At 35.9% G+C, this 23107-nt stretch overlaps 1 protein-coding gene across 1 annotated transcript; it reads right to left on the bottom strand.

The window, feature by feature from the left end:
• Positions 1-82: 82 nt before the first annotated feature.
• Positions 83-6788, bottom strand: LOC147549800 (ethanolamine-phosphate cytidylyltransferase-like). The gene is made up of 9 exons (XM_086670065.1): positions 6098-6788; positions 4207-4442; positions 3548-3726; positions 3373-3444; positions 2358-2425; positions 1523-1643; positions 901-966; positions 688-807; positions 83-581 (listed from the first exon to the last, which is right to left on the bottom strand). The coding sequence occupies exons 1-9, from the start codon at positions 6412-6414 to the stop codon at positions 510-512; spliced, it is 1251 nt and encodes a 416-aa protein (XP_086526191.1). The 5' UTR covers positions 6415-6788; the 3' UTR covers positions 83-509.
• Between the last annotated feature and the right edge of the window lie 16319 nt (positions 6789-23107).

Here is a 23107-nt window from a genome sequence, read left to right as displayed (position 1 = left end):
CAACTAGATTGGAAGTTGATACCCTGTAAATATAGATATCATATATGACTATTTCTAATGAGGAGTTCTCTTAAAGCCCCCATTTCAGCAAAACAAAAGCAAATTTCATCTTTATTTACAATGTCAAATTCCTAGTTATAAAGAAAAATGGTTCATTCTTTTCTATTTTTTGCCACCATCTCCCCTCTGGAATTTGCCCCTATTCCAAACCCTAGGCGATTACAGAATTGAAGATCCTCTTATAGAGACATTATATCTTAAATTAACCACATATAGATTGTTAAGAGTAGAGAGGGATTCAAGAACTAATATTGAAAAAAAAATTGAAGTATTAGAAAAGTAACTCAACGGTACATGTCGAAAGACTGAGGCTTCAATGAATGACTATATATGCTTCTCTAAATCCTCAAAGATTATAGGCCCGAAATAGAAAAATCCAATATAGCAATACCCGATGCTCGATAGGGTTATTCATTGCTGACTAAAATACCTGCACCACTATCTGAAAGTCAATCACCAGTCACGTACATCTTGCCCTCATAATACCTTTTCTCGCTCGCTGTTTTCTTCTCATTACGTTTCTGCAGAAGGAAGAAGCGGCCCGGTTAAACACCAAAATCACTTTGCGCCCAACATGTTATTGCATTATAGAAAAGTGGCTTGATAAAAAAAGTACGAGAGATGAACCTGATATGCCTCATGATTTGATACAATCCTTTTGATTATCGTGCTAGTTGTGATGTCTAAAGGACTTTCTAATAGTTTATAGATACCCATACTTGTTGGCACAGCATATGGGTCATTACCCTGCAAAATATGAGCGAATTACAGCGATTTTGTCATATTTACTACAATATATATATATATATATCGATGGAAAACTTGGTCATGTCACTTTACCTTATCAATATCCTTATACTCTGCAATGGTACCATGGACTACTAATGAGATGTTAAATGTTGTAATCTGTAATAAGAAAATATTCATACAAGTTAAACCAGATAAACTACCATATTGGAGAGAGAGAGACCCTATAATGGTGATATAATCTTCTATCTATAAAACATACAACAGGCACCACTGCACCAGTGAGGTTTGGGTTTGAATCACAGGTCAAGGATGAAAAACCCACTAAAAATATATGATGTTTTGTGACATCAAGTTCATGAACTTTTATAGCAGTGATGAGTATATAGCTTCTTTTTCAGCTCCTCTTTGTTTGCTACAATCCTACTAAGGAATTATGATACTGTCCAGTGTCCTCATAAAACAATAAAGAGAAAAAGGCTTTTGAAAGTACGTAAACATCATGAACGTTAAGAGAAAATAACAAACAACAAATAAATGTATATGTTAGATAAATGTCAGGAATTTCCTCTATTGCAGTTTGTGGGCATCATGCAGGTTTGACACTCCAATGAAACCAAGAAAAGAATGCATCAGTAGGAAATTCTTTCCGCAGAAGTAGGAAGCAGAATAAGGTTGCATCAATTATGAACTATAAGCTGAAAATGAAACTAACCATGTCTTTTGACACTTCCCAAGGTGCACCAATGATCACCTCGTCTACGTATCGGCAAGCCAACACACTCAGGCTTCTCTCGTGAAGATTCATGATTGGACGATGAACCCCTCTATTAGCACTGCAGAAGCAATGGACAAGAATGCAGAAAATCAAACCGTCAGTATATTCCACGGAGAAGAAGAAATAGGAAAAAAAATTGAGCAACTAAAAAATGCTATTCAGAAAATCAGAATGTTATCTCAATGTTGTCCTACACAAGGATAAACAATAATGGTAGGAAATGGAAAACATGTTAAAGTGCACAAGTACTGCAACTGGCATTAGTTGGTTATATATTCTGTCCATTACCCTTTTAGCTGAGTCAGTTCTTGAGCTTTACCAAATAGAGAATTTAAAAAAAAAACTATTGGTGTAGAGGAAATTGGTTAAAAGACTCCGCGACTGAAGCAAAACTTCTTATTTGTGAAAAGGGAAAATGTTTTTAAGTACGCTAATGTGGCAAAGAAAATATAAACAAATTTACAAAATGCGTATCAGAAACAAAAGCATGTAAGGTAGCCGGCGCACAGCTCATATGTTCAAGTATCAATAAAAGTAAGTGCAGTATCAACTTTGTCATGACAATCTTGTTAAAGGATTCATTATTCAATCTCTATTGACAAGTCGTTATAGGAATATTACAAACTGTGTTAGTACTTTACTTTGTAGCACAAGAAGCTACTCTTGTCCTCTTTTCAAAGATAAATGTTTGGATTGGATAGTAAGCTATTTAAGTAAATTACCCTACCCAAAAGAAAAAATTATATTTAAAAAAAAAAGCAAAGTATATGACCTGACTGTTTGATCAGTATGAATCCCAACAAGTAAAAAATCTCCAAGACTTCGAGCAATCCTTAGTATCTGCAAATGAAGTCCTATGTTAGTAAATCAAAGAATACCTTATTGTAAAGACGAGCAGACAACAGAGTAAATACATAAAGACTAGAGAGTCAAGTTCAACCATCATACTGAAGATAACTAGGAGGTAAAACCTAAGAACCACCCATAAAAATGTTTATGTGCATGTCATTACATTTCCAAAATCACAACTAAGAAAGCAAGGAGCACAGGGCCCCTAATATATCATAAGGCGCAAGGAGAGCGACAAGCTTCTGAAGAAAGAACTAATACTTGGCTCTCGGCATACATCTAAGTGAAGCAAGGGAAGACTTTGAGCCACGCTGAATGAAGTAAGGTGTGTGAGAAGAACTTATAACAAATAAGGGTTCAAATGTCCAGAATTCAACTTTTCTTCTTCTCCCACTCTCTTGCTATCCTGTGGTGCTAAAATTTTAAACGCCAAAAATAGAAGAAAAAGTACCTATATTCCATGTCTGTGTTTTCAGAGAATCTCTTATTTTCAGTTTTTCTTTTGGTATTCACTAGTTCTATTTCTTGCCTTTTATCTTGATAGTCAAAATGTGTGTCTACATTTTATGCTTAGTTGATTTTCACGAAATATACATTGCAACTCTTTTTCTACATATTTACTCTAGTGATATTCTGATGCAAAAGAATAACTTGGGTTTTACAGTTTAGCTATTTTCTAGAAACTAGAAAGTAAAAAAATTCCTATCAATTTTTCTTTTTTCTACTTTTCTACCCAAATACATCCTTTACCAAGGTATGTTTTCCTCAAGGAGGACAAAAAGCTTTCTCATTACTATAGATGCTTTTATTGCAGTTTTAAGATTACTAACTGAGGCTTGCCTCACTTTACACTTCATGTCGGTGTGCCTTAGTGCAACTTCGTTATACTGTTTTGTAAAGTAAAGCACGGTAAAGGAACCACACAAACAAGAGAATACCTCTACATGCCCAGCATGGAAAAGATCAAATGCGCCATCTATGTAAACTATACGAGCATCTGGTCCTGGTGCCTACAGCAGCAAAGAATAAAAATATCATCGTCTCAAAGCGAAATAAGCTCGCCAGGCATATACTGTCAGATTGTGCTCATCAGGATAAGAAGTGAGTAGATACCTTCCCATTTGAAAATTGCACAATCCTACGTGATGTTGGTAGGAAGTGAGAAACCCGAGTTCCACTACCAGATCCGCCATCTTCAAACTTTTGACTATGCCCATGACTGAATTGCCTTTGCAAGGACGAAGGTTTATTATCACCAACTGTTCTCTCTCTCACACACAGAAGCATTCGACCTGTTCAAACAAAATACTACAGTAAGCAGCAAATTCCAGCTCCATGTTTATACAACTAGACCCGTTTACCGTTTTATAGGCATAGAAAACAAGCACATGCATGGGAGAGAAACTCAAGGATTACGGGGATTTATGATAGGGGAGAGATGACAGCTTAAATGGGTGGCCACTACCTAACAATCAAATAAAGAGAACGAATGATGATGATTCGACAATACAACTTTTTCTACCTCAAACTACAACTTCAGATGTCCCCTGGAGGTGGCAAGAATAAATATCTTAACTTCTATAATTTGTGTTATCCAAATTATGTTTAGAAATTCACTATACTCTTTTTAAATTGTTCAAAATGCAAAACAGAACCTTTATCACAAGATATGGGCAATGATAACTGTGCCCAGAGAACTAGACATACTATCCCACTACATATCTTTCCCAAACAGACAAAAGGCCAGCTTCCAAGCAGGACGAAATACATACCAACAATGTCAGTGCTTGAAACTCCTTCGGTGCGCTTGATCTGCTTATAACGACCAGCCTTCTTAGCGAGGGCATAAGCATCAGTTCCATCAGGAAGAAGGCAAGGATCATCTCCATGGATGATGTAGTCTATGTTATACTCAGTGAATAATTTCTTCATAAACTCTTCAGTAATTGCATAAGGCGCATCAGGAATGACCTCATCCACCCATTTGACAGCACTAACCATGACCATCCTACATCAAAATTCAAGCAAATATGAAAAATCTCGAATCGTCCAATGCATCAATCTGTGGTTCACAGAATGCATGAGTTTTCATAACAAATAAGCTTTGCACAATCACATGCCCTCGGAATCACTGTCAAAAGAATAAGACTGTTCATATAAAATAACTTAATCTGATAATCATACCGTTGCACCATAAAATACTTCAAAAATTAATCTAAAATTACTGACAGTCGTAGTACAAATGCACCAAGTATAAGAGATTCGAGGATAGCCTTCACTCTTGTTAATATATGCCCACTGTGCAAATAAGCAGAGAACACAATAGCTGCTATTTATCTGCAGAAACTCAACTCAGAGATGGAGCGACTTCACGACGCTGCTAAGTTTCTCGTGTAAGAAAAAGACAACTAGCTTTCTTCCATTCTTCATCTTATGAAGTAAACAGACTCAACAAAATAAAATTGTTTTTAAACCACTGCAATTGTTATAATCTAAATACTCACGAACTCCAAAATCAACCCTTAATCCTAATTGACTTCGTTTCGTATGAGCTTAAGTTACAAATCCCCAAGGAAATATGAACCGTTTATCACAATGAAAACCAAGTGCAAATAGAGAAGCAAAAGTTTAGCAGAACTCATACAGTACAATCCTTCTATAATCTAGTCGTCAGCACAGGCTTCTGTACATTTATGTTTTTTATATTTGTGTTGCATCCTTTCAGTAACATAACTGACAGTGTTTGCTCTCTGTTTTTATGATTTCGTATTTAGTTCATAAGTAAGAAATCTTTTGAACTTTTTCCGAATCAGAAACTATTCAAAAATTACTATATAGTATTATCCGTTACTTTATACCTTCAATCGAAAAAAAAAACGATTTTGTTATAGGTTTTCTACCTTCTTCCTCGTTCTTCAACGAAACAAGCAAAAATCATACAGTATTACATAAACTATATTACCCTTCTAAGAAATTTATTGTAAATGTCCACCTAAAGTGTTATATCCAACAAATTAATCTCATAATTATGAACTTTTTTTAGAAACGGTCATAACTATGAACAGTAAAGACACACTCGATATCTTTCAATTCTTTGAGTCATCTAATGACAGTGGTTATTTACATCTTGACATTGCAGTGATTGGTAAAGTTTTCTACCCGTGAATTCTCATTGCTTGTTGTATCTTTTTAAAGATCTCTTGCAAATTGCAACTAATATGTCTACCACAAACACAAGTCTACCACCTTCTTGTTCCATCCCTCACTTGGGCATTTTAACAAACACAAGTCCACAACCTTCTTGTTTAGCCATTTCTCAACTTGTTTATCATACTTTTCGCCCTTTAGTGCATCATATAACGTTTGTATCACTAGATTCCATGATAAGCAATAACATTAACCCTAATACGATGAAAAAAACATTTCCTACATCCAAATTAAACCATTAGCAGATATATATTACCCCAAGTTGCAACCATAAATGATACCCATGATTAAATTAGGGTATCCATGGGGTAAGAAGAAATCATAGAAATTCACAAATACTAACATTAATCCATTACTCAATTTCATGATTATGATGGAAAATCATATCAAAGTAATAGAAAAGAAAAAGAAAGATGATTGAATTGGTAATGAAATTAATTGTATGGATTTAGAGACCTTTCATGGAGAGGAGTAACAGGAGGACCTTTATTAGCTATAATTTCAGCATCACTAACAACACCAACAACCAATTCATCACCTAGAGAACGAGCTTGACGTAGGGCATTACAATGACCATAATGCATCATATCAAAACAACCATCCATATAAACTCTAACTTTCTTTTTCTTCTTACAGATTCTGAAAGGTTGTAATGGAAAACCTAGATAAAACCCTAAAACCGAAGCTCCAAGGACCAGCCCACCTATCAAACAGGTTGCCAGAAACCTGGAGGAACTCTGTAAATTCTCTGGATGCCCCAAATCGAATCCCATTGTTTCTCTGTTTTCTCTCTCTCCCTCTCTCTCTTTAGTTACACATTCACCAATATATGGGATTGAAAAGTTTTCCCCTTTTGATTTCTTTTTCCCTGTTTGAGTTTAGAGAGAGAAACAACGAGAGAAGATTTGCAGAGAGAGAGAGAGAGAGAGAGAGTAGCGTGAGGATGTAGGAAGGGAAAAAAGTGTAGTGGCACGTTAACGACGGTTTTTTTTTTTTTTGATGAAGCGTTAACGACGGTTGATAGTTGAGATCGTACTCAAAATGATACTGTTCGAGGACGCTCAAGTTAAAGATACAGTCTTTACTGTTGGATTTTTTTTGGACCAATCTCAATGATAACGATCCTCCATTAGATTTCTTTGGGCACTTTTTGTATTTTTTTCTCCATATCACATTTGTTGATTCATAATCCAACGAGTAGTGGTGGTCAACGGGCCGTGCCGCGCCTAGACTACAAGGTCTTGGTACAGAAACGCCCCATGACTACGACCCAGCTGTTGTCGTGCCGTTTCCGTAGTGGTCCTAGCCGTTTCCGTACCGGACCGTAATGGGCCAGTTGTTGCCAAACGTAACAAAAGAAAGCATTAAATAATTTTCAAGTCAACGTTTTGATCATTGTTTAAACTTTAGAATCTATGTTTATTTTATTACTTAATAATTTTATTAACTATTAATTTTATCAATTAACAACTACTTTCAACAAAATAACAGTAATGTTTTGTACATTAACTACCCGTTTTCTAACGGGTTAGCGTGTCGTGGAGGGTTAGGAACGTCACGGGTCGTGGCGTGTCATGTTTCTGTTCCAAACATGTCGTGGTTGACGAGTCTGGGAGCTTAAAATCCCAGACCCGCCACGACCCGCATGACCCGTGACGGGTCCGCACGACACGACACGCGACGTTCCGTGCCATGTCGTGTTGCCTTATAAACGGAGTGTGTCGGTCCGTTTCCGTGCCGACACGACCAGTTGGCCACCACACTACCAACGAGAATACCAGTGCCATTAACTGTGTAATCTTACCGGGGGGTAGTGGATTGGGACTTTCACAGACATTTATAGACAAAATGTCCCGTAGACATTTCAAGATATTCGGGTGATTTATTATAGACAAAATGTCTTCATAGACATTTTCAAGACATTGAGTTTGTAAACAAAATGTCTTTATAGACATTTCAAGACATTTGATCCATAGACAAAATTTGCTAGGGACATTTCATGATCTTGAATCCATTGACAAAATGTGTATTTGTACTAATCAAAAATATATTTTTCGACTTTCGTAGACATCTGTGAATATCTACAAACATTGATGGACAATTGGTAGACATTTATTATTTTAATATTATTATTATTTTTTAATCACATGAAATAATATATTTGTATGAACATTTCAAAAATATATTTTTCGACTTTTGTAGACATCTGTGAATATTTGTGGACATTGATGGACATTTGGTAGACATTTTTTATTTTGATATTATTATTATTATTTAATCACATGAAATAATATATTTGTATGAACATTTCAAAAATATATTTTTCGACTTTCGTAGACATTTGTGAATATTTGTTGACATTGATGGACATTTGGTAGACATTTATTATTTTTATATTATTGTTATTATTATTTAATCCCATGAAATAATATATTTGTATGAACATTTCAAAAATATATTTTTCGACTTTCATAGACAGCTGTGAATATTTGTGGACGTTGATGGACATTTGGTAGACATTTATTATTTTAATATTATTAGTATTACTGTTGAATTCCATGAAATAATATATTTGTATGAACATTTCAAAAATATACTTTTTGACTTTCGTAGACATTTGTGAATATTTGTGGACGTTGATGGACATTTGGTAGATATTTATTATTTTAATATTATTATTATTTAATCACATGATGGACTCCAAATGTCTCTTGTTTTTGTAAAGACATTTTGGACTCCAAATTTGTCCCAAATCCTTCACAAAATCCATCAAACTATGAAGTCTACCAAAATCCGCGGACATTTTGTCTATAATTGATGCCACAGTCATTCGAGGATTTATAAATGTCTAGATTTGAATGCCTCGGACAATTCAGGACTTTCAAATGTCTGGATTTGAATGCCTCAGACATTTCAGGATTCTCAAATGTCTGGATTTGAATGCTTCTGCCCCCCTGCCGCCCCCTTAACTTTTAAGAGGTGTAATCATAACTTTTAAGATGTGTAATCATAGTCACGGAATAGAATGTGAAAATAAGTTCTAAGAGATATAAACAATCTAGATCTTTAGAGATAAGTTTTGGAGGCGGAATCTTAAAGCATTTCCAATGCAACACTCGAACTCTAAAACTTAAAGCGTCTCCAATGCAAGACTCAAGAAAAACTCTAAAAATCCTATGTGTCAAGTGTGAAATGGATCTCTAAATGGTCTCTTTCCTATTTGGCCATTTAGAGCATCTCCAATGCAACACTCTACAAAAACTCTAAAAATCCTAGTTGTCAAGTGTGAAAACTGGATCTCTAAAAAGTCTCTTTTCTGCTTGGCCATCTAGAGATGTTTGATTAGAAAACCTTCTCCACTGCAACACTTAGAGCATCTCCAATTCAAAATTCAATCTTAGAAATTTGGAGTGCCACATAGGATTTTCAAAGTTTTTCTTAAAAAACTACCTCCAATGCAAAACTCAACTAAGAACTCAAAGATGATGTGTCAAGGGTGGAATAGAGATATCTCAAGAGGACACTCCATTTCTAGAGTGTCCTCTTGAGATATCTCTAATTGTCCAACTCATCAATATTGAAATTTCAACCAATAGAAGTCAAGTCTTCGTATATTTCCAAAATAACTAATTATTTTTTTACAAAAATAACCATACCACATAAGTAAAATAAAAAAGTTTAGAGTTTTGCATTGGAGACATACAAGAATTGAGGATCTCTATTTTCGCCACCTAAGAATGAGAATCTCAATTGGAACTCGACAAATAGGACGAATAGAGATTTTTCTGAGTTTTGCATTGGAGGTGCTCTTAAGAGAAACTCTAAAGCTTCAATTTTAACCATAAAATTAATAGGTTTGCTTATGTGGAACTTAGAGAAACTCAAGAGGACACTAAAGATCTCTATTATAAATCTTGACACATCATTTTAGAGATTCATATTGAATTTTGTAGTGGAAATGGCTTTTTAAGAGAAACTCTAAAAATCTTATGTTGCACTCTTAGTTTTAGAATTTGAGTGTTGCATTGGAGATGCTCTTAGAGACACTCTATTACTAAACATTCTCCAATGCAACACTCAAGGGAAACTCTAAAAACCTTGGTTTAAAACTAATCGATTTGCTTAAGTGACACTTAGAGACCCTCAAGAAGACACTCTAAATTTAGATATTAGAGTGTCCTTTTAAGGATCTCTAAATAAATCTTGACACATCACTTGAGAGATTCATGTTGAGTTTTGCATTGGAAATTGATTTTAAAGAAAAACTCTGAAAAAATTCATGTGGCACTCCAAGATTTAGAGTTTGAGTGTTGCATAATTGCATTGGAGATGCTCTTAGAGTGTCACATAGAATTTTTTCGAGTTTTTCTTTAAAATTCATCTCCAATGTGAAACACAATATAAATCTCTAAGATGATGTGACAAGATTTATTTTAGAGTGTCCTATTGAGGATCTCTAAGTGTCAAATAAGTAAATCAATTAATTTTTATACCAAAATATAGTTCTAGAGATTCTCTTAAGTGTTGTATTGGAGAAAGTTTTTTAATAGATTATCTCTAAATGGACATGTAGGAAAGATATCATTCAGATATCCAATTTTCATACTTACCCACATGATTTTTAGGTTTTTCTTAAGTCTTGTATTAGAGAAGCTCTTATCCATTGAAGTTGAGAGTATATTCTACAAATGATACCTTCCTCTCTTATTATATATAGATTTGAAGTCTAAATTGTATTTAGTTATTGTCCGATTCATTGAAGTCTAAATTGTATTTAGTTATTGTCTGATTCATCTGAATAACTATTTCAGGTTGAATTACGTTCATTTAGATCCAACAAATCAAATTTGAACAATAAAAAAATCATTACACACATCAACTTAGTATCTCATTTACTAACTTCTTTAATTAGATTTTTCATATTGCCTAATTATGTTGCTCATTGAGACTCGATTGCTGAAGCATTTATGCCATTTTTCATATATGTTTTTTTTTAAGTTCAAAGTTCTTTTGACTTGCTAGAATTTTTATGTTCCATTTGAGAGGTCCAGAAGCTACTAGCCTACTACAAGCTTTGAGAACTTGGGAAGAATAAGGATCTTATTTTTTTTCTTTTTGATTTTTGAATAAGGATCTTATTTGGTCCTCTTGCCAAAATGTGGCCTACTAAAAGTTTTTTTTTTTTGTTGAAGGGATCCTATTAAAAGTGGGGAAACCCATTCCGCTTTTATTTATCATTCATTTTTTTTTTAGTTGTGAATGTAGCTTTGGTAATTTTGATTCGCTAAGATCAACAATGCATAAAACAACAAAAACTGAAAAGTTTAAAAAGTTTCGAAACGAAAAATTTGGTCAAAATTCCATATAAATTTTTTGATTTGGTGAAATCAGTCAATTTCTTCTACTCTCCAGCTCCCTGAGTATTTTTTTTTTATTTGCAACGCGTAGCAATAACTTTGCAACGCTTCGAGACAGCTTTGCAACGCCTTGCAGCAGCTTTTCAACGCCTTGCAACAACTTTGCAACTGCCTTGCAACAGCTTTGCAACGCCTTGCATTACACCACAACAACTTTGTTAAAAAAATATTGAATTTTTAACGAAACAAAATACAAATATTTGAGTTTTTAACAAAAAGAAATATAACTTGTCTTTTGAACTAAAAAAATAAAATAAAATTGTGTCTTCGAGCCAATTTCCTGAAACAAAAATTAAAATCAGTTGGGCCTGGGTGAATGAAGTATACTAACAATGCAAATAATAAAATTGTTTTGTTTTGGTGAAGTTTGACCAGTAACTTTAGGATATTATGACTTTTTTTTTTTGAGAGTATGACTTTCTTTTAGAACGAATAACTTCATCCATTCAAGAGAAAGGCATTGTATAAGCAATTTTGATAGAGTTTAGAAACTCACAAAGCTTAGAGATGCAACTGAGATATCTCAATTTAAGAAAATGGCAGAGTTACAATTTCAAAATTTCTTAATCGGTGCATTAGAAAATCTTCAAAAAGAAATCTAATTATATATATATTTGAAACAACATAATAACATGAGTACAACAGACAAATATACATCATATATCCATTGATTTTGGTACATCATATAGATGAAATATGTTCCTAAACTGTCCTACAGATAGTCATGCACCCTAAAGACCACACCAAACTCTAAAGATCGTTATTTATGCCTTAATAACACAAATGGACTTCCACCTTTACCGATTTTCAATCTAGTGGCAATTGAATTCATAATTTCTCATATTATTTCTCTTGTATGTACAATCATTTATAACTAAATTACAAGATAAATATAGTTAGAGAATTAAAGCAAATAAGATAAGAGATATTTCTAATCTAATTACAGAATTATAATATATAGATATATATATATATAAGATATATAGAAATATAAAATATATTCTCTTAATTCCAACACTCCCCCTCAAGCTAGGGCGAAGATGTTGAAGAGCCCGAGCTTGACAAGTGATGACTGCAGTAATGATGGACCAACAGGTTTAGTAAACATATCAGCAGTTTGATTAGAGGACGAGACAAAAATTGGTTTGATGACACCTGAGTAAACTTTCTCTCGAATGAAGTGAATATCTACTTCTATATGCTTTGTTCTTTCATGAAGGACTGAGTCTGAAGATAACATGATGGCAGACTTATTATCACAAAATAGTGTAGAAGACTCCATTTCCGAAAAGCCTAATTCAGTTAAAAGCGAACGAAGCCAAATGATCTCACATGTGCCTTGAGCCATGGCACGATACTCAGATTCTGCAGAAGATCTTGACACCACTGCTTGCTTCTTACTTTTCCAAGCTAAAAGATGATTACCACGAAACACACATATACCAGAGGTTGATCTCCTATCACCTTTTGATCCTGCACAATCAGCATCAGTAAAACTAGAGAGGCCTGACTGTGCTCCTGTGGCATAAAATAAACCAAGACCAGGACAAGTCTTTAGGTACCGAAGAATATGGTAAGCGGCATCCATATGAGCGGTACGTGGTGCGTGCATGAATTGACTTACAACACTCACTGCATATGTGAGATCAGGTCGTGTATTTGTCAAGTAAATGAGGCGACCCACTAATCGCTGGTACCGTGATGGATCAGGTAATAATTCCCCAGACTCTATAGTTAGTTTAAGGTTTGGGTCCATAGGCATAGATGCAGGCCTACACCCAAGCATACCTGTATCCTGAAGGAGATCGATGGTGTACTTCCGTTGAGATAAAGATATTCCCCGAGAAGATCGAGCAACCTCGATGCCAAGAAAATATCGAAGAAGACCCAAATCCTTCATATCAAACGAGTTCCCGAGAGCTTCTTTTACTTGAACGATGCCAGATGGGTCATCTCCAGTAATGATTATGTCATCAACATCAACTGAGAGGATAATACAATGACCCTGAAAACGACGAATAAAACATGTGTGATCTGAGTGACACTGCGAAAATCCCAAAGATTTGACCACATCACTAAAACGACTAAACCATGCTCTTGGAGATTGCTTAAGACCATATAGGGATTTGCGAAGGCGACAAAGTTTCCCTGAATACTCCCCCTGAGCCCGAAATCCCGGTAGAGGGTCCATATATATGGTTTCTGATAAATCGCCATTAAGAAATGCATTTTTGACATCAAGTTGATAAAGAGGCCATGAATTAGAAGCAGCAAGAGATACCAACAAACGGATTGTGGTTAGCTTAGCAACGGGGGAAAATGTAGCATTAAAGTCCTTTCCTGGTACCTGAGTGAATCCTTTCGCGACAAGACGAGCTTTATATCTGTCAATGGTACCATCACTTAAATACATCCCACTGTTTTCTCTCCAGTAGGTAAACTAACCAACTCCCATGTCTGATTATGTTGAAGGGAATTCATTTCAGCTTGCATAGCATCCACCCACTTAGGATTTTGAAGAGCCTCATGAACAGAGCGAGGAATAGAAATTGAATCAACCTGACTGAGAAAAGAGTGATATTGATCTGAAATACCCTGATAGGACAGATACTGAGAAATAGGATGATTAGTGTTGCATGTAAGTAGATACCGAGAGGGCATACGTCGCTCCCGGGTAGGATATCTGGGTGGAGGAGGTTCAGAAACTGAAGGAGATAAAGAATTACCTGATTGGGGGGAAGAAGCTGGCAAAGGATCGCTAGAGCGCGAAGGACGTGAGCAAACCTGTGATGGATTAACAATAGGAGAAAGAGGCACCATTTGACTAGATGAAGGAGGAGAGGACAATTCATTTGAATCAAGGATAGTAACTGGACGTGGAAGAAAAGTACTGTCCTCTACGAAAATCTCCTTAACAGGATCTGACAAGGAAGGAGTATCGGTGAAAAAGGGAATCTGTTCTAGAAAGGTTACATCCATAGAATGGTAGAAACGATTTGTGAGGGGATCATAACACCTATATCCTTTAGACATTGAGGAATATCCTAAGAAAACACACTTAATAGCCTTGTCATCAAGTTTTGTACGGGTAGGGTTGCGATTCTGAACGAAACACGTACATCCAAAAACACGAGGTAAGATGGGAAATAAAGTGCTACCTGGTTGGAGAATATGGAAAGGAGTCTTGCCATTCAATACTCTACTTGGTGTTCAATTTATAAGATAAACTGCTGTGAGGACTGCCAGATGCCAGAGATACTTAGGGACACTCATACATCGTAGAAGGCAACGTACTACAGACATAATATGGCGGTTTTTTCTTTCTGCTACACCATTCTGCTCAAAAGTGTAAGGGCATGTAAGTTGTTGAAGAATACCTTTTTTGTTAAGTTCAGATCGAAACTCATTAGTTAGGTATTCCCCACCGTTATCAGATCTAATGTTGCAAACTACTGTATTAAATTGAGTTTTTATCAATTGAAGAAAATTAGTAAAATGGGTGAAGCCTTCAGACTTTGTTTTCATCAAATAAACCCATGTGCAACGAGTGTAATCGTCAATAAATGTGACATAGTAACGATGTTTCGAAATAGCTGACACAGGAGAAGGACCCCACACATCAGAATGGATGAGATAAAAAGCCCTAGGTGCACGAAGCATGCGAGGGATATACGTGGTACGAGTATGTTTTGATAATTCGCAAACTACGCAACTAAACTTAAAGTCTTTGCAAGCTTTATGAAGGGAAGGAAATAACCAACATAGATATTGAAAGTTTGCATGGCCTAAACGTGCATGCCACAGATCTAAAGATTTTAGAGAGCAAAGAGACGAATTCGAACCAGGTAAAACAGAAGCTTGCAGACTAGATGGAGAAATCCTAGGAGTCAAGGGCTCACCAAAATAATAGAGTCCATCACGCTCATATCCTTTACCAAGAATCTTCCTCGAAATTAGATGTTGTAAAACACAACAGTTAGGTAAAAAAATAACTGCACAATTTAGTGTTTTAGCAAGACAGCTTACAGATAAAAGGTTATAAGCAAATTTTGGGACGTAATAGACTGTATTTAAGGTAATATTGGAAGATAAACGAGCATTTCCTTGACTACTAATAGGCATGGCGGTTCCATCAGCAATACTAACCGTCTGATTAACGGGAATAACCTCTGAAGTAAGAGTAGATAACTTGCCAGTCATATGATTATTGGCTCCTGAATCCAAAATCCAAGTACAGTGGTATGACTTACCATGAAGAGCAACATAGTTACCAACCGTAGTAGTATCCATTGGCATAGAAGTATGTGTTATGCCCGAACACAATTGTGACTTATCAATTTGGGATTGAAGTTCGACATAATCTAATTGAGCAACAAAACTACCATGAGAATCACAAGACATCTTTCTTCCAAGTCCAAACACGAGAAAAAATACTTGAAATATTACTGCAATACTGAACTCATACACAAAAGTATGAATAATAAAAATACCAAGAATTTCGAGCTTTGAACCTGTGGATTCTCTTGATTGAAAGTTATAGCTGGTGACGAAAAAGAAAAAAAAAATCCTTTTCTTTTGATATTTGTAGAGAGAAATAGAGAGAATAATAGATGAAGGTTAGAAATCCAAAATCACATTATAATGATAATTAAGTCGATTTGAACAAACCCTTGAAGCAATACACATGTCAGCGGAAGAATTATGATGTAAGAGACCTCGATCTGCAAAACTTTTCTTGATATCCCAACATCGATGAATGTAGCCGAAAATACTGATTGATTACAAAGATTCAGAGAAAAAATAGTAACTTTCTTCTACTAGATTTGAAGATCCACTATGCCAAAGACATTGTTGGATTGAAGAAAAAAAACAAGAAGAATGTCGGAACGACACGAGAATTGTGAGAACTGAGGTATGAATCAATTGATTTTGCTCTGATACCAAATTGAATTCATAATTTCTCATATTATTTCTCTTGTATGTACAATCATTTATAACTAAATTACAAGATAAATATAGTTAGAGAATTAAAGCAAATAAGATAAGAGATATTTCTAATCTAATTACAGAATTATAATATATATATATATATATATATATATATAAGATATATAGAAATATAAAATATATTCTCTTAATTCCAACAGTGGCCTCTCAATTTTCACAGCGGATGGAGTGTCGTGTTGTACCAAGAACTCAAGTGCTTTATGTCTATGTTTCTTTGATATGTTCTCCTCTTCCATTTTTTTTTTGTTGAAAAGATTCTCTTCTTCCATTTGAACTTCATCTTTTAAATTTTTCGATATAAAAGTAAAACCTATTATTTTAATGGTGCCTATAAAACTTCAGTAACTAATTTCATCATAGGGAAGTGTTATTGGCTTGGGTTGTGTATAAGCACGATGGGTTTATCTCGTGGCCAACCCCGTTCAAGGCACAAACATATTTCGGACTAGTTTCAATGGCAACCATAAGAAAAAGTCAATGGACTCTGACCAAGGACAAACTATTGAAACCCCAACACTCCCTCCTTTAACATTCCACTGTTCCCACATTCCCTCCTTATCTTCTTCTCACAGTCCAAAAATTTCTCTTTTCCTTCCTCACTCAAACCTCCTCTGGTGTCACCAAACCTCCACTCTGTCTAAAACTCCTCCCGTGGTTTTGTGACAACCTTTTTTTTTTATTAAACCATAATTCCATTCACAAGTGATAACAATCACAAGATTACATGGTGGATAATTCTTATTCCTCTAAAAACTACTTGAGAGTTACAAAAGTAAGGTTCATAGAACTTTCGAATGTAAAGTGCCTCATGAAGGGTAAGGATTTGACAAGACACAGACTCAAAGAAAAGACCCTAAAGGTCACAGATGAAAGATCCTATAAGATCAACGATAATAAAATAATACTAATAAGATGAAGTTGTATGATGATACTAGAATTGATACCAATCCAATGAAAGATTACTTTGTCAAATCCCGTCGTGTGATTTATTCTTTTAACCCAGATCTTCGTAGTTGTTCATGTATGAACCAAATCCGAAATCCGACTTCTCTTCTCCATGAATCACAATAGTGTATAGGTGGACTTTGAAACCTTTAATATGATTAGTGTCTCTCATGATCATCTTCACCGATGATATGAAACCCATCCATCTCTCACTCAAAAAGAGGGATTAACTTCAAACTTAAACCTAAGGGAAAACTTAAAAGAAAACTTCATCCCATTCAAAACAGAAGGGGACTCCAGCGAATGAAGGGCTCCCTTCGCTGGATAAACAACCAAAAACTAAGATCTCTCTCTAGAAAACGGTTACTGGAGTTTCTCTCTCTCTCTAACTTCTTCTTCTTCTCTCTAGAAAGCGGTTATTGAATTCATATAACTATGGGTAATCAATTATGTCAAGAGGTTTAGTAGATGATAATGAATCATGATCAATGAAGTACAATATATTAGTTTTTCGGTGACGGAAAATCAAACTGATGGGCCTAAAAGGTTACCCTAAAAGGTCTCCACCCGCAAGTATACGGGTGTCAAGTAATAGTTCCGGTAAGACCGGTTCGTTCCTCAGAGACTAAGTTAAACTAAATTCTAACCTTAAAACTATTGAGATTTTCAAAAGTGGTTTGATGAAGGTAAAATAAAAATAAAATATAAAACTCAAAAAATAAATAAATAAAGAAATAAGTCGGTATTCAGAAAAAGGGAACCTAGGGTTTTCGAATCCGTCTTCCTAACAATTCTAACGACAATTTAATTTTGATCTAATTAGATAGTTCTTTATATAACTCAGGTTTTAGTCCACGAACGGTCTAAAAACCAGGAAGATATTATCGTTAAAAATTTAATTTATCGAGAAAATGATTATTATGACTTCATCTAAAACCCTAGATAGAAAAGATTTAGCTACTCATGCTAGAAACGATAAATATTTGAATTAATATAAGAAAAAGGAGAAAGAAACTTAACTTTTCTGCGATTTTCTCACCAAACAGAGTCTTAAGGAGTTGATTTCCGTCTGTTTTTCCTGGAAATCTGCCAAACGCACCCTCTGGGAAAACGATTTTCTCGTCTTCCCGGAAATGGTTTCCCTCTGGGAAATTTATTTTCTCATCTTCTTCAACCTTCTTTCTCTCTCTAACCTCATGTTTCTCTCTTTATCTCTTACTCTAATCTCTCTATCTATGTTATCTCTTGCTCTCTCACTAAACAGGAAACAAAAAGAAAGAGAAATCAAAAACAAAATGGAGTAGTTATTCAAAACCGAGTCTCTCTCTCTCTCTACAATATCTCTCTGTCTCTCTCTCTAACTTTCTCTCTTCCTCTGTAACCTCTCTCTTTCTCTCACTAAGAAACAAAGGTTTTCAAAGAAAAACAAAAATCAAAGTTAAAACAATTCGAATTATAAGCTCTCGGTTTCTCTCTCTCTCTCTCTTTCCTCTTTAAACCGTGACCTCCTTCTTCTGTTTTATAGGAAACTAATAGAGATCTCCACCAAACCGACCCGGAAGATCCCTCTCTATCCTTTCCTCTTTCTGTTTTGAATTTGAAATTGCAAAATCGGAGGAGAGGATACCGGAGAAGCAGTTCACGTACTTTTGGTTGAATAAAAACGACGTATTCAGTGCTTCGCGGAGTATTATAATATGGTGCAACAGCCCAGATCGCGTGAGCAAGAAGAATCCCATCCGTTTGATGCACTCGGGCTCACGGAATTACACTGCTTCAGGATCACGGTATCGAAGACGTTAGGATTCCTGTAAACCGTCCCATCGTGACAGAATATGTCCCGCTAGCAATTTGGACCGCTAGATCTTCTTCGCGTCTGCCTGCCACGTGTTCTATTTGATCTGGTCAACTATCTTTGACCCAAACTTTGACCTTGAATATTTTATTGATCCGGACTCCGATTTGACTTCCGTTTTCGCCTACGGGCTCGTTTTGGACTCTACTTTCCATCCGAACACTAATCTTGACCAAGAAGTCAGAATCAACAAATGACCAAAATGCCCCTAGTCTGTATTCTTTCCGACTTTATCCGTTTTGCACGCGTAACTCTGTAAAAAGGTACCTGAACATAAAAGAGAATAATTCGTGAGAGTAACTGCTCTAGAGAGACTAACTCGTCTAAATTAAGAGACTCAGATGGGACATTTCCATGTCTCATCAAACATTCCCAAACTTAGATTTTGCTAGTCCTCGAGCAAAACAGATAAATAAACTAATCCCATTTCACCACTTTCGTAGGGAAACACGATTGCACTTAGCACGTGCAACAAGCCGTTAAACCTCTTGGTTACCCAAGAGGACGAGTTTTGTCTCGTGAGGGTTTGCAGTGAATATACCCACAAAATTCAAAAATCAAAAATGCAAAAGGGTCTAAATATGATGTGGACTAGAAATGTTCATCCGGTAGATTTTCGAAAGTTAATAGAAATGAAATCCAAGTCAATCAAACCATACAAATGCTAAAAATCTTTTCACTAGTAATCAAGACTCGAAGTGTACGTGACCAGCCAATATAAGTATCATTTCGGTTCTGAAAAGACAAGACCTCGATTACCGTCTCGATACATTTCGCCTCGACTGCTGCCTCACGGTCATACACTCAAAAATCAAAGTCACTCAAGAATGGTTCACTCTATGTGTTGGTATGAATATGAAGGAAAACTCAACACATGAAAAAGACGGACTAAAATTCTGTGGACGACTGATCTCAAAGAAGGAAACAACCACTAATATGGAATGGGGAAGTTAACCAACTCTTCTCACCTGATCTACTATCTAACAATGCTTCCTAGAGGTAGATAGACACTAATGAGGATCTGACTAGAACTCTTGAGAACTCGACGTCTTCAAATCTTCAAAAACTACTTCAAGGAGTAAACACTCAAACAAAACTACATAAACACTTTTTTTTCTTTCATTTTTTTTTTTTTTTTTTCTTTATTTTTTTCTTTATTTTTTTTTTTCTGCTACTGACTCTGGTAATAAAACTCAAAATACATAACATACTTTCTTCACATTATTCTTTCCTTGGATAAAATTCTATTCACTTTGCTTCATGCCTTATTCCCAGGGTTCTAAATGATGATGGCGTTCCTATCTTCCTATAGTTGACACTGTTTTCAAGTTTCTCAGACTACAAGAGAAGGTTAGCATTCCTGATGACATCCCTAGTGGTTGTAAAATTTGAACTCAAGAGATCAACTGAGTTCCAATGAATATTGCGAGGTTGAGTAGCTCTTCATTCTACTCAGAATTAGCTCAGAAGAGATCACTCAAAACAAAAGAAAGGCTCAGAATCTCACATGGTTAAGTCTCCACTAATGATCGATTAAGTTCTCTTAGAAAAGTCTACTCTTCACCTATCTAACACTCACATGGCTAGTGCACAGACAACTTCAAGACTCGAAATTCATGGAAAAACCTTTAGCAAAAGCATAGTACAACCAACTAGACTCTATAACTATTAACAAACAAAAACAACTAGTCACGTTTCTAATCCAAAAATTAAAAATTTTGAACCCTTTTGAATTTTTGAAATAAGGACTAAAAATTCAATCCCCCATCCCCAAACTTAAATCGAACATTGTCCTCAATGTTCTGAAGACTATGCAAAATAACAGGATTAGGGAAAGATGTTACCAGATTCAGAAGTCCTATGCATGGGTTGCCTCCCAGAAAGCGCTAAGTTTAACGTCTTCAGCCAGACGAAACTGATCATAGCGGATCAGGTTTGATAGACAAGATCTTCGATAGGAACGTCCTCTGTATCGGTTAACATCTCTAAAAATGGTTTTAGCCGTTGTCCATTCACTTTGAACACACTACCATTTCTGTCTTCAATGTCAACCGCACCATAAGGATACACAAACTTGACCGTGAAAGGCCCTGACCATCTAGAACGGAGTTTACCAGGAAATAAATGAAAACGTGTGTTATATAATAAAACTTTCTGACCCGGTGAAAATGTTTTTCTTAAAATAATTTTATCATGCAACATTTTCATCTTATGTTTATATAACCTAGCACTCTCATATGCATCATTTCTCAACTCCTCCAACTCACTGAGTTGCAACTTTCTCTCTCTACCCGCCTTGTCAAGCGAAAAATTCAATTGCTTGATAGCCCAATATGCTTTGTGCTCTAACTCAACGGGTAAGTGGCATGCTCTGCCATACACTAGTCTATATGGAGACATTCCAATAGGGGTTTTAAACGCTGTACGGTAAGCCCAAAGTGCATCGGTTAGTCGTAAAGACCAATCCTTCCTATTGGTGTTAACCGTTTTCTCCAGAATGCGTTTAATCTCCCTATTTGACACCTCAACTTGACCACTAGTCTGTGGATGATATGGGGTAGACACTTTATGGGTAATACCATGTTTATTCATTAAAAGCTCAAACTGCCTATTACAAAAGTGTGTGCCCCCGTCACTAATAATTGTCCGCGGTGTACCAAAACGTGAAAGTATGTTTTCCTTTAAGAAAGTGATCACAATTTTGTGATCATTCGTTTTGCAAGCAACCGCCTCTATCCACTTAGACACATAGTCAACTGCCACTAGGATGTACAGATTTCCAAATGAATTTGGGAAGGGACCCATGAAATCGATGCCCCACACATCGAAGACCTCAACTACCAAAATAGGATTAAGGGGCATCATGTTCCTACGTGAAATGCTTCCCAACTTTTGGCATTGTTCACATGCCAAACAATATGCATGGGTATCCTTAAATATAGACGGCCAGTAAAAACCACATTGCAGGATTTTGGCAGCCGTCTTTTTACTACTAAAATGCCTTCCACATGCATGATCATGACAAAAGGAGATGATTTTCAATTGTTCCTCATCAGGAACACATCTCCTAATGATCTGGTCGGGACAATACTTAAACAAGTACTGGTCGTCCCAGAAGAACCGTTTTACCTCGGGTAAAAATTTATCACGATCTTGCTTGGTCCAGTGTTTGGGTATTTGACCAGTAGCAAGATAGTTCACTATATCAGCAAACCAAGGTAATCGGGAGACACTAAAGAGTTGCTCATCAGGAAAGCTCTCTCTCATGGGTAACTTGTCTTTGACAGACTCGACTACAAGTCTAGACAAGTGGTCTGCTACTAAATTTTCGGAACCCTTTTTGTCCCGAATTTCTATGTCAAATTCCTGTAGCAGCAATATCCATCTAATCAGCCTAGGTTTTGCATCCTTTTTAGAAAGAAGATATTTTAATGCAGCATGATCAGAGAATATAATGACCTTAGACCCAACGAGATATGATCTGAACTTCTCTAAGGCATACACTACAGCTAACAACTCTTTTTCAGTGGTAGAGTAGTTTAGTTGTGCATCATTCAACGTCTTACTGGCATAGTATATAACGTGAAGAAGTTTATTCTCACGTTGACCTAACACGATTCCAATAGCATAATCAGATGCATCACAAATGATCTCAAATGGACTACTCCAGTTGGGAGGTTGAACAATAGGGGCAGAAGTAAGCATAAGTTTAAGTTTTTCAAAGGCTTCTAAGCAAGGACCGTCAAAGACAAATTTGTTCTCTTTTGCCAAAAGATTACAAAGAGGTCTAGATATCTTGCTGAAATCTTTGATAAACCGCCGATAAAATCCAGCATGTCCTAAGAACGATCGAATATCTTTGACCGTTTTAGGGACTGGGAGGTTTTTTATCAACTCAACTTTTGCTTTATCTACTTCAATGCCCTTTTCAGAAATGACATGCCCTAAGACCATTCCTGAGCGAACCATAAAGTGACATTTCTCCCAATTAAGAACTAAGTTCTTCTCTTTGCATCGAACCAACACGAGTGTGAGGTGATGCAGACATTGATCGAATGATGAGCCAAAGACTGAAAAATCATCCATAAAGACCTCAAGAAACCTCTCTACCATATCTGAAAATATGCTCATCATACATCTTTGAAAAGTAGCGGGTGCATTACACAGCCCAAAAGGCATCCGACGATAAGCATAAGTTCCAAATGGACAGGTGAAAGTGGTTTTCTCTTGATCTTCAGGGGC

Source organism: Eschscholzia californica, unplaced genomic scaffold (assembly GCF_041429995.1).
Source record: "Eschscholzia californica isolate CP2 unplaced genomic scaffold, dmEscCali1.0.p SCAF_3, whole genome shotgun sequence".
NCBI classification, from domain to species: Eukaryota; Viridiplantae; Streptophyta; class Magnoliopsida; order Ranunculales; family Papaveraceae; genus Eschscholzia; species Eschscholzia californica.
The sequence above is the reverse complement of the archived record's forward strand: the minus strand, read 5'-3'. Positions and strand labels throughout refer to the sequence as shown.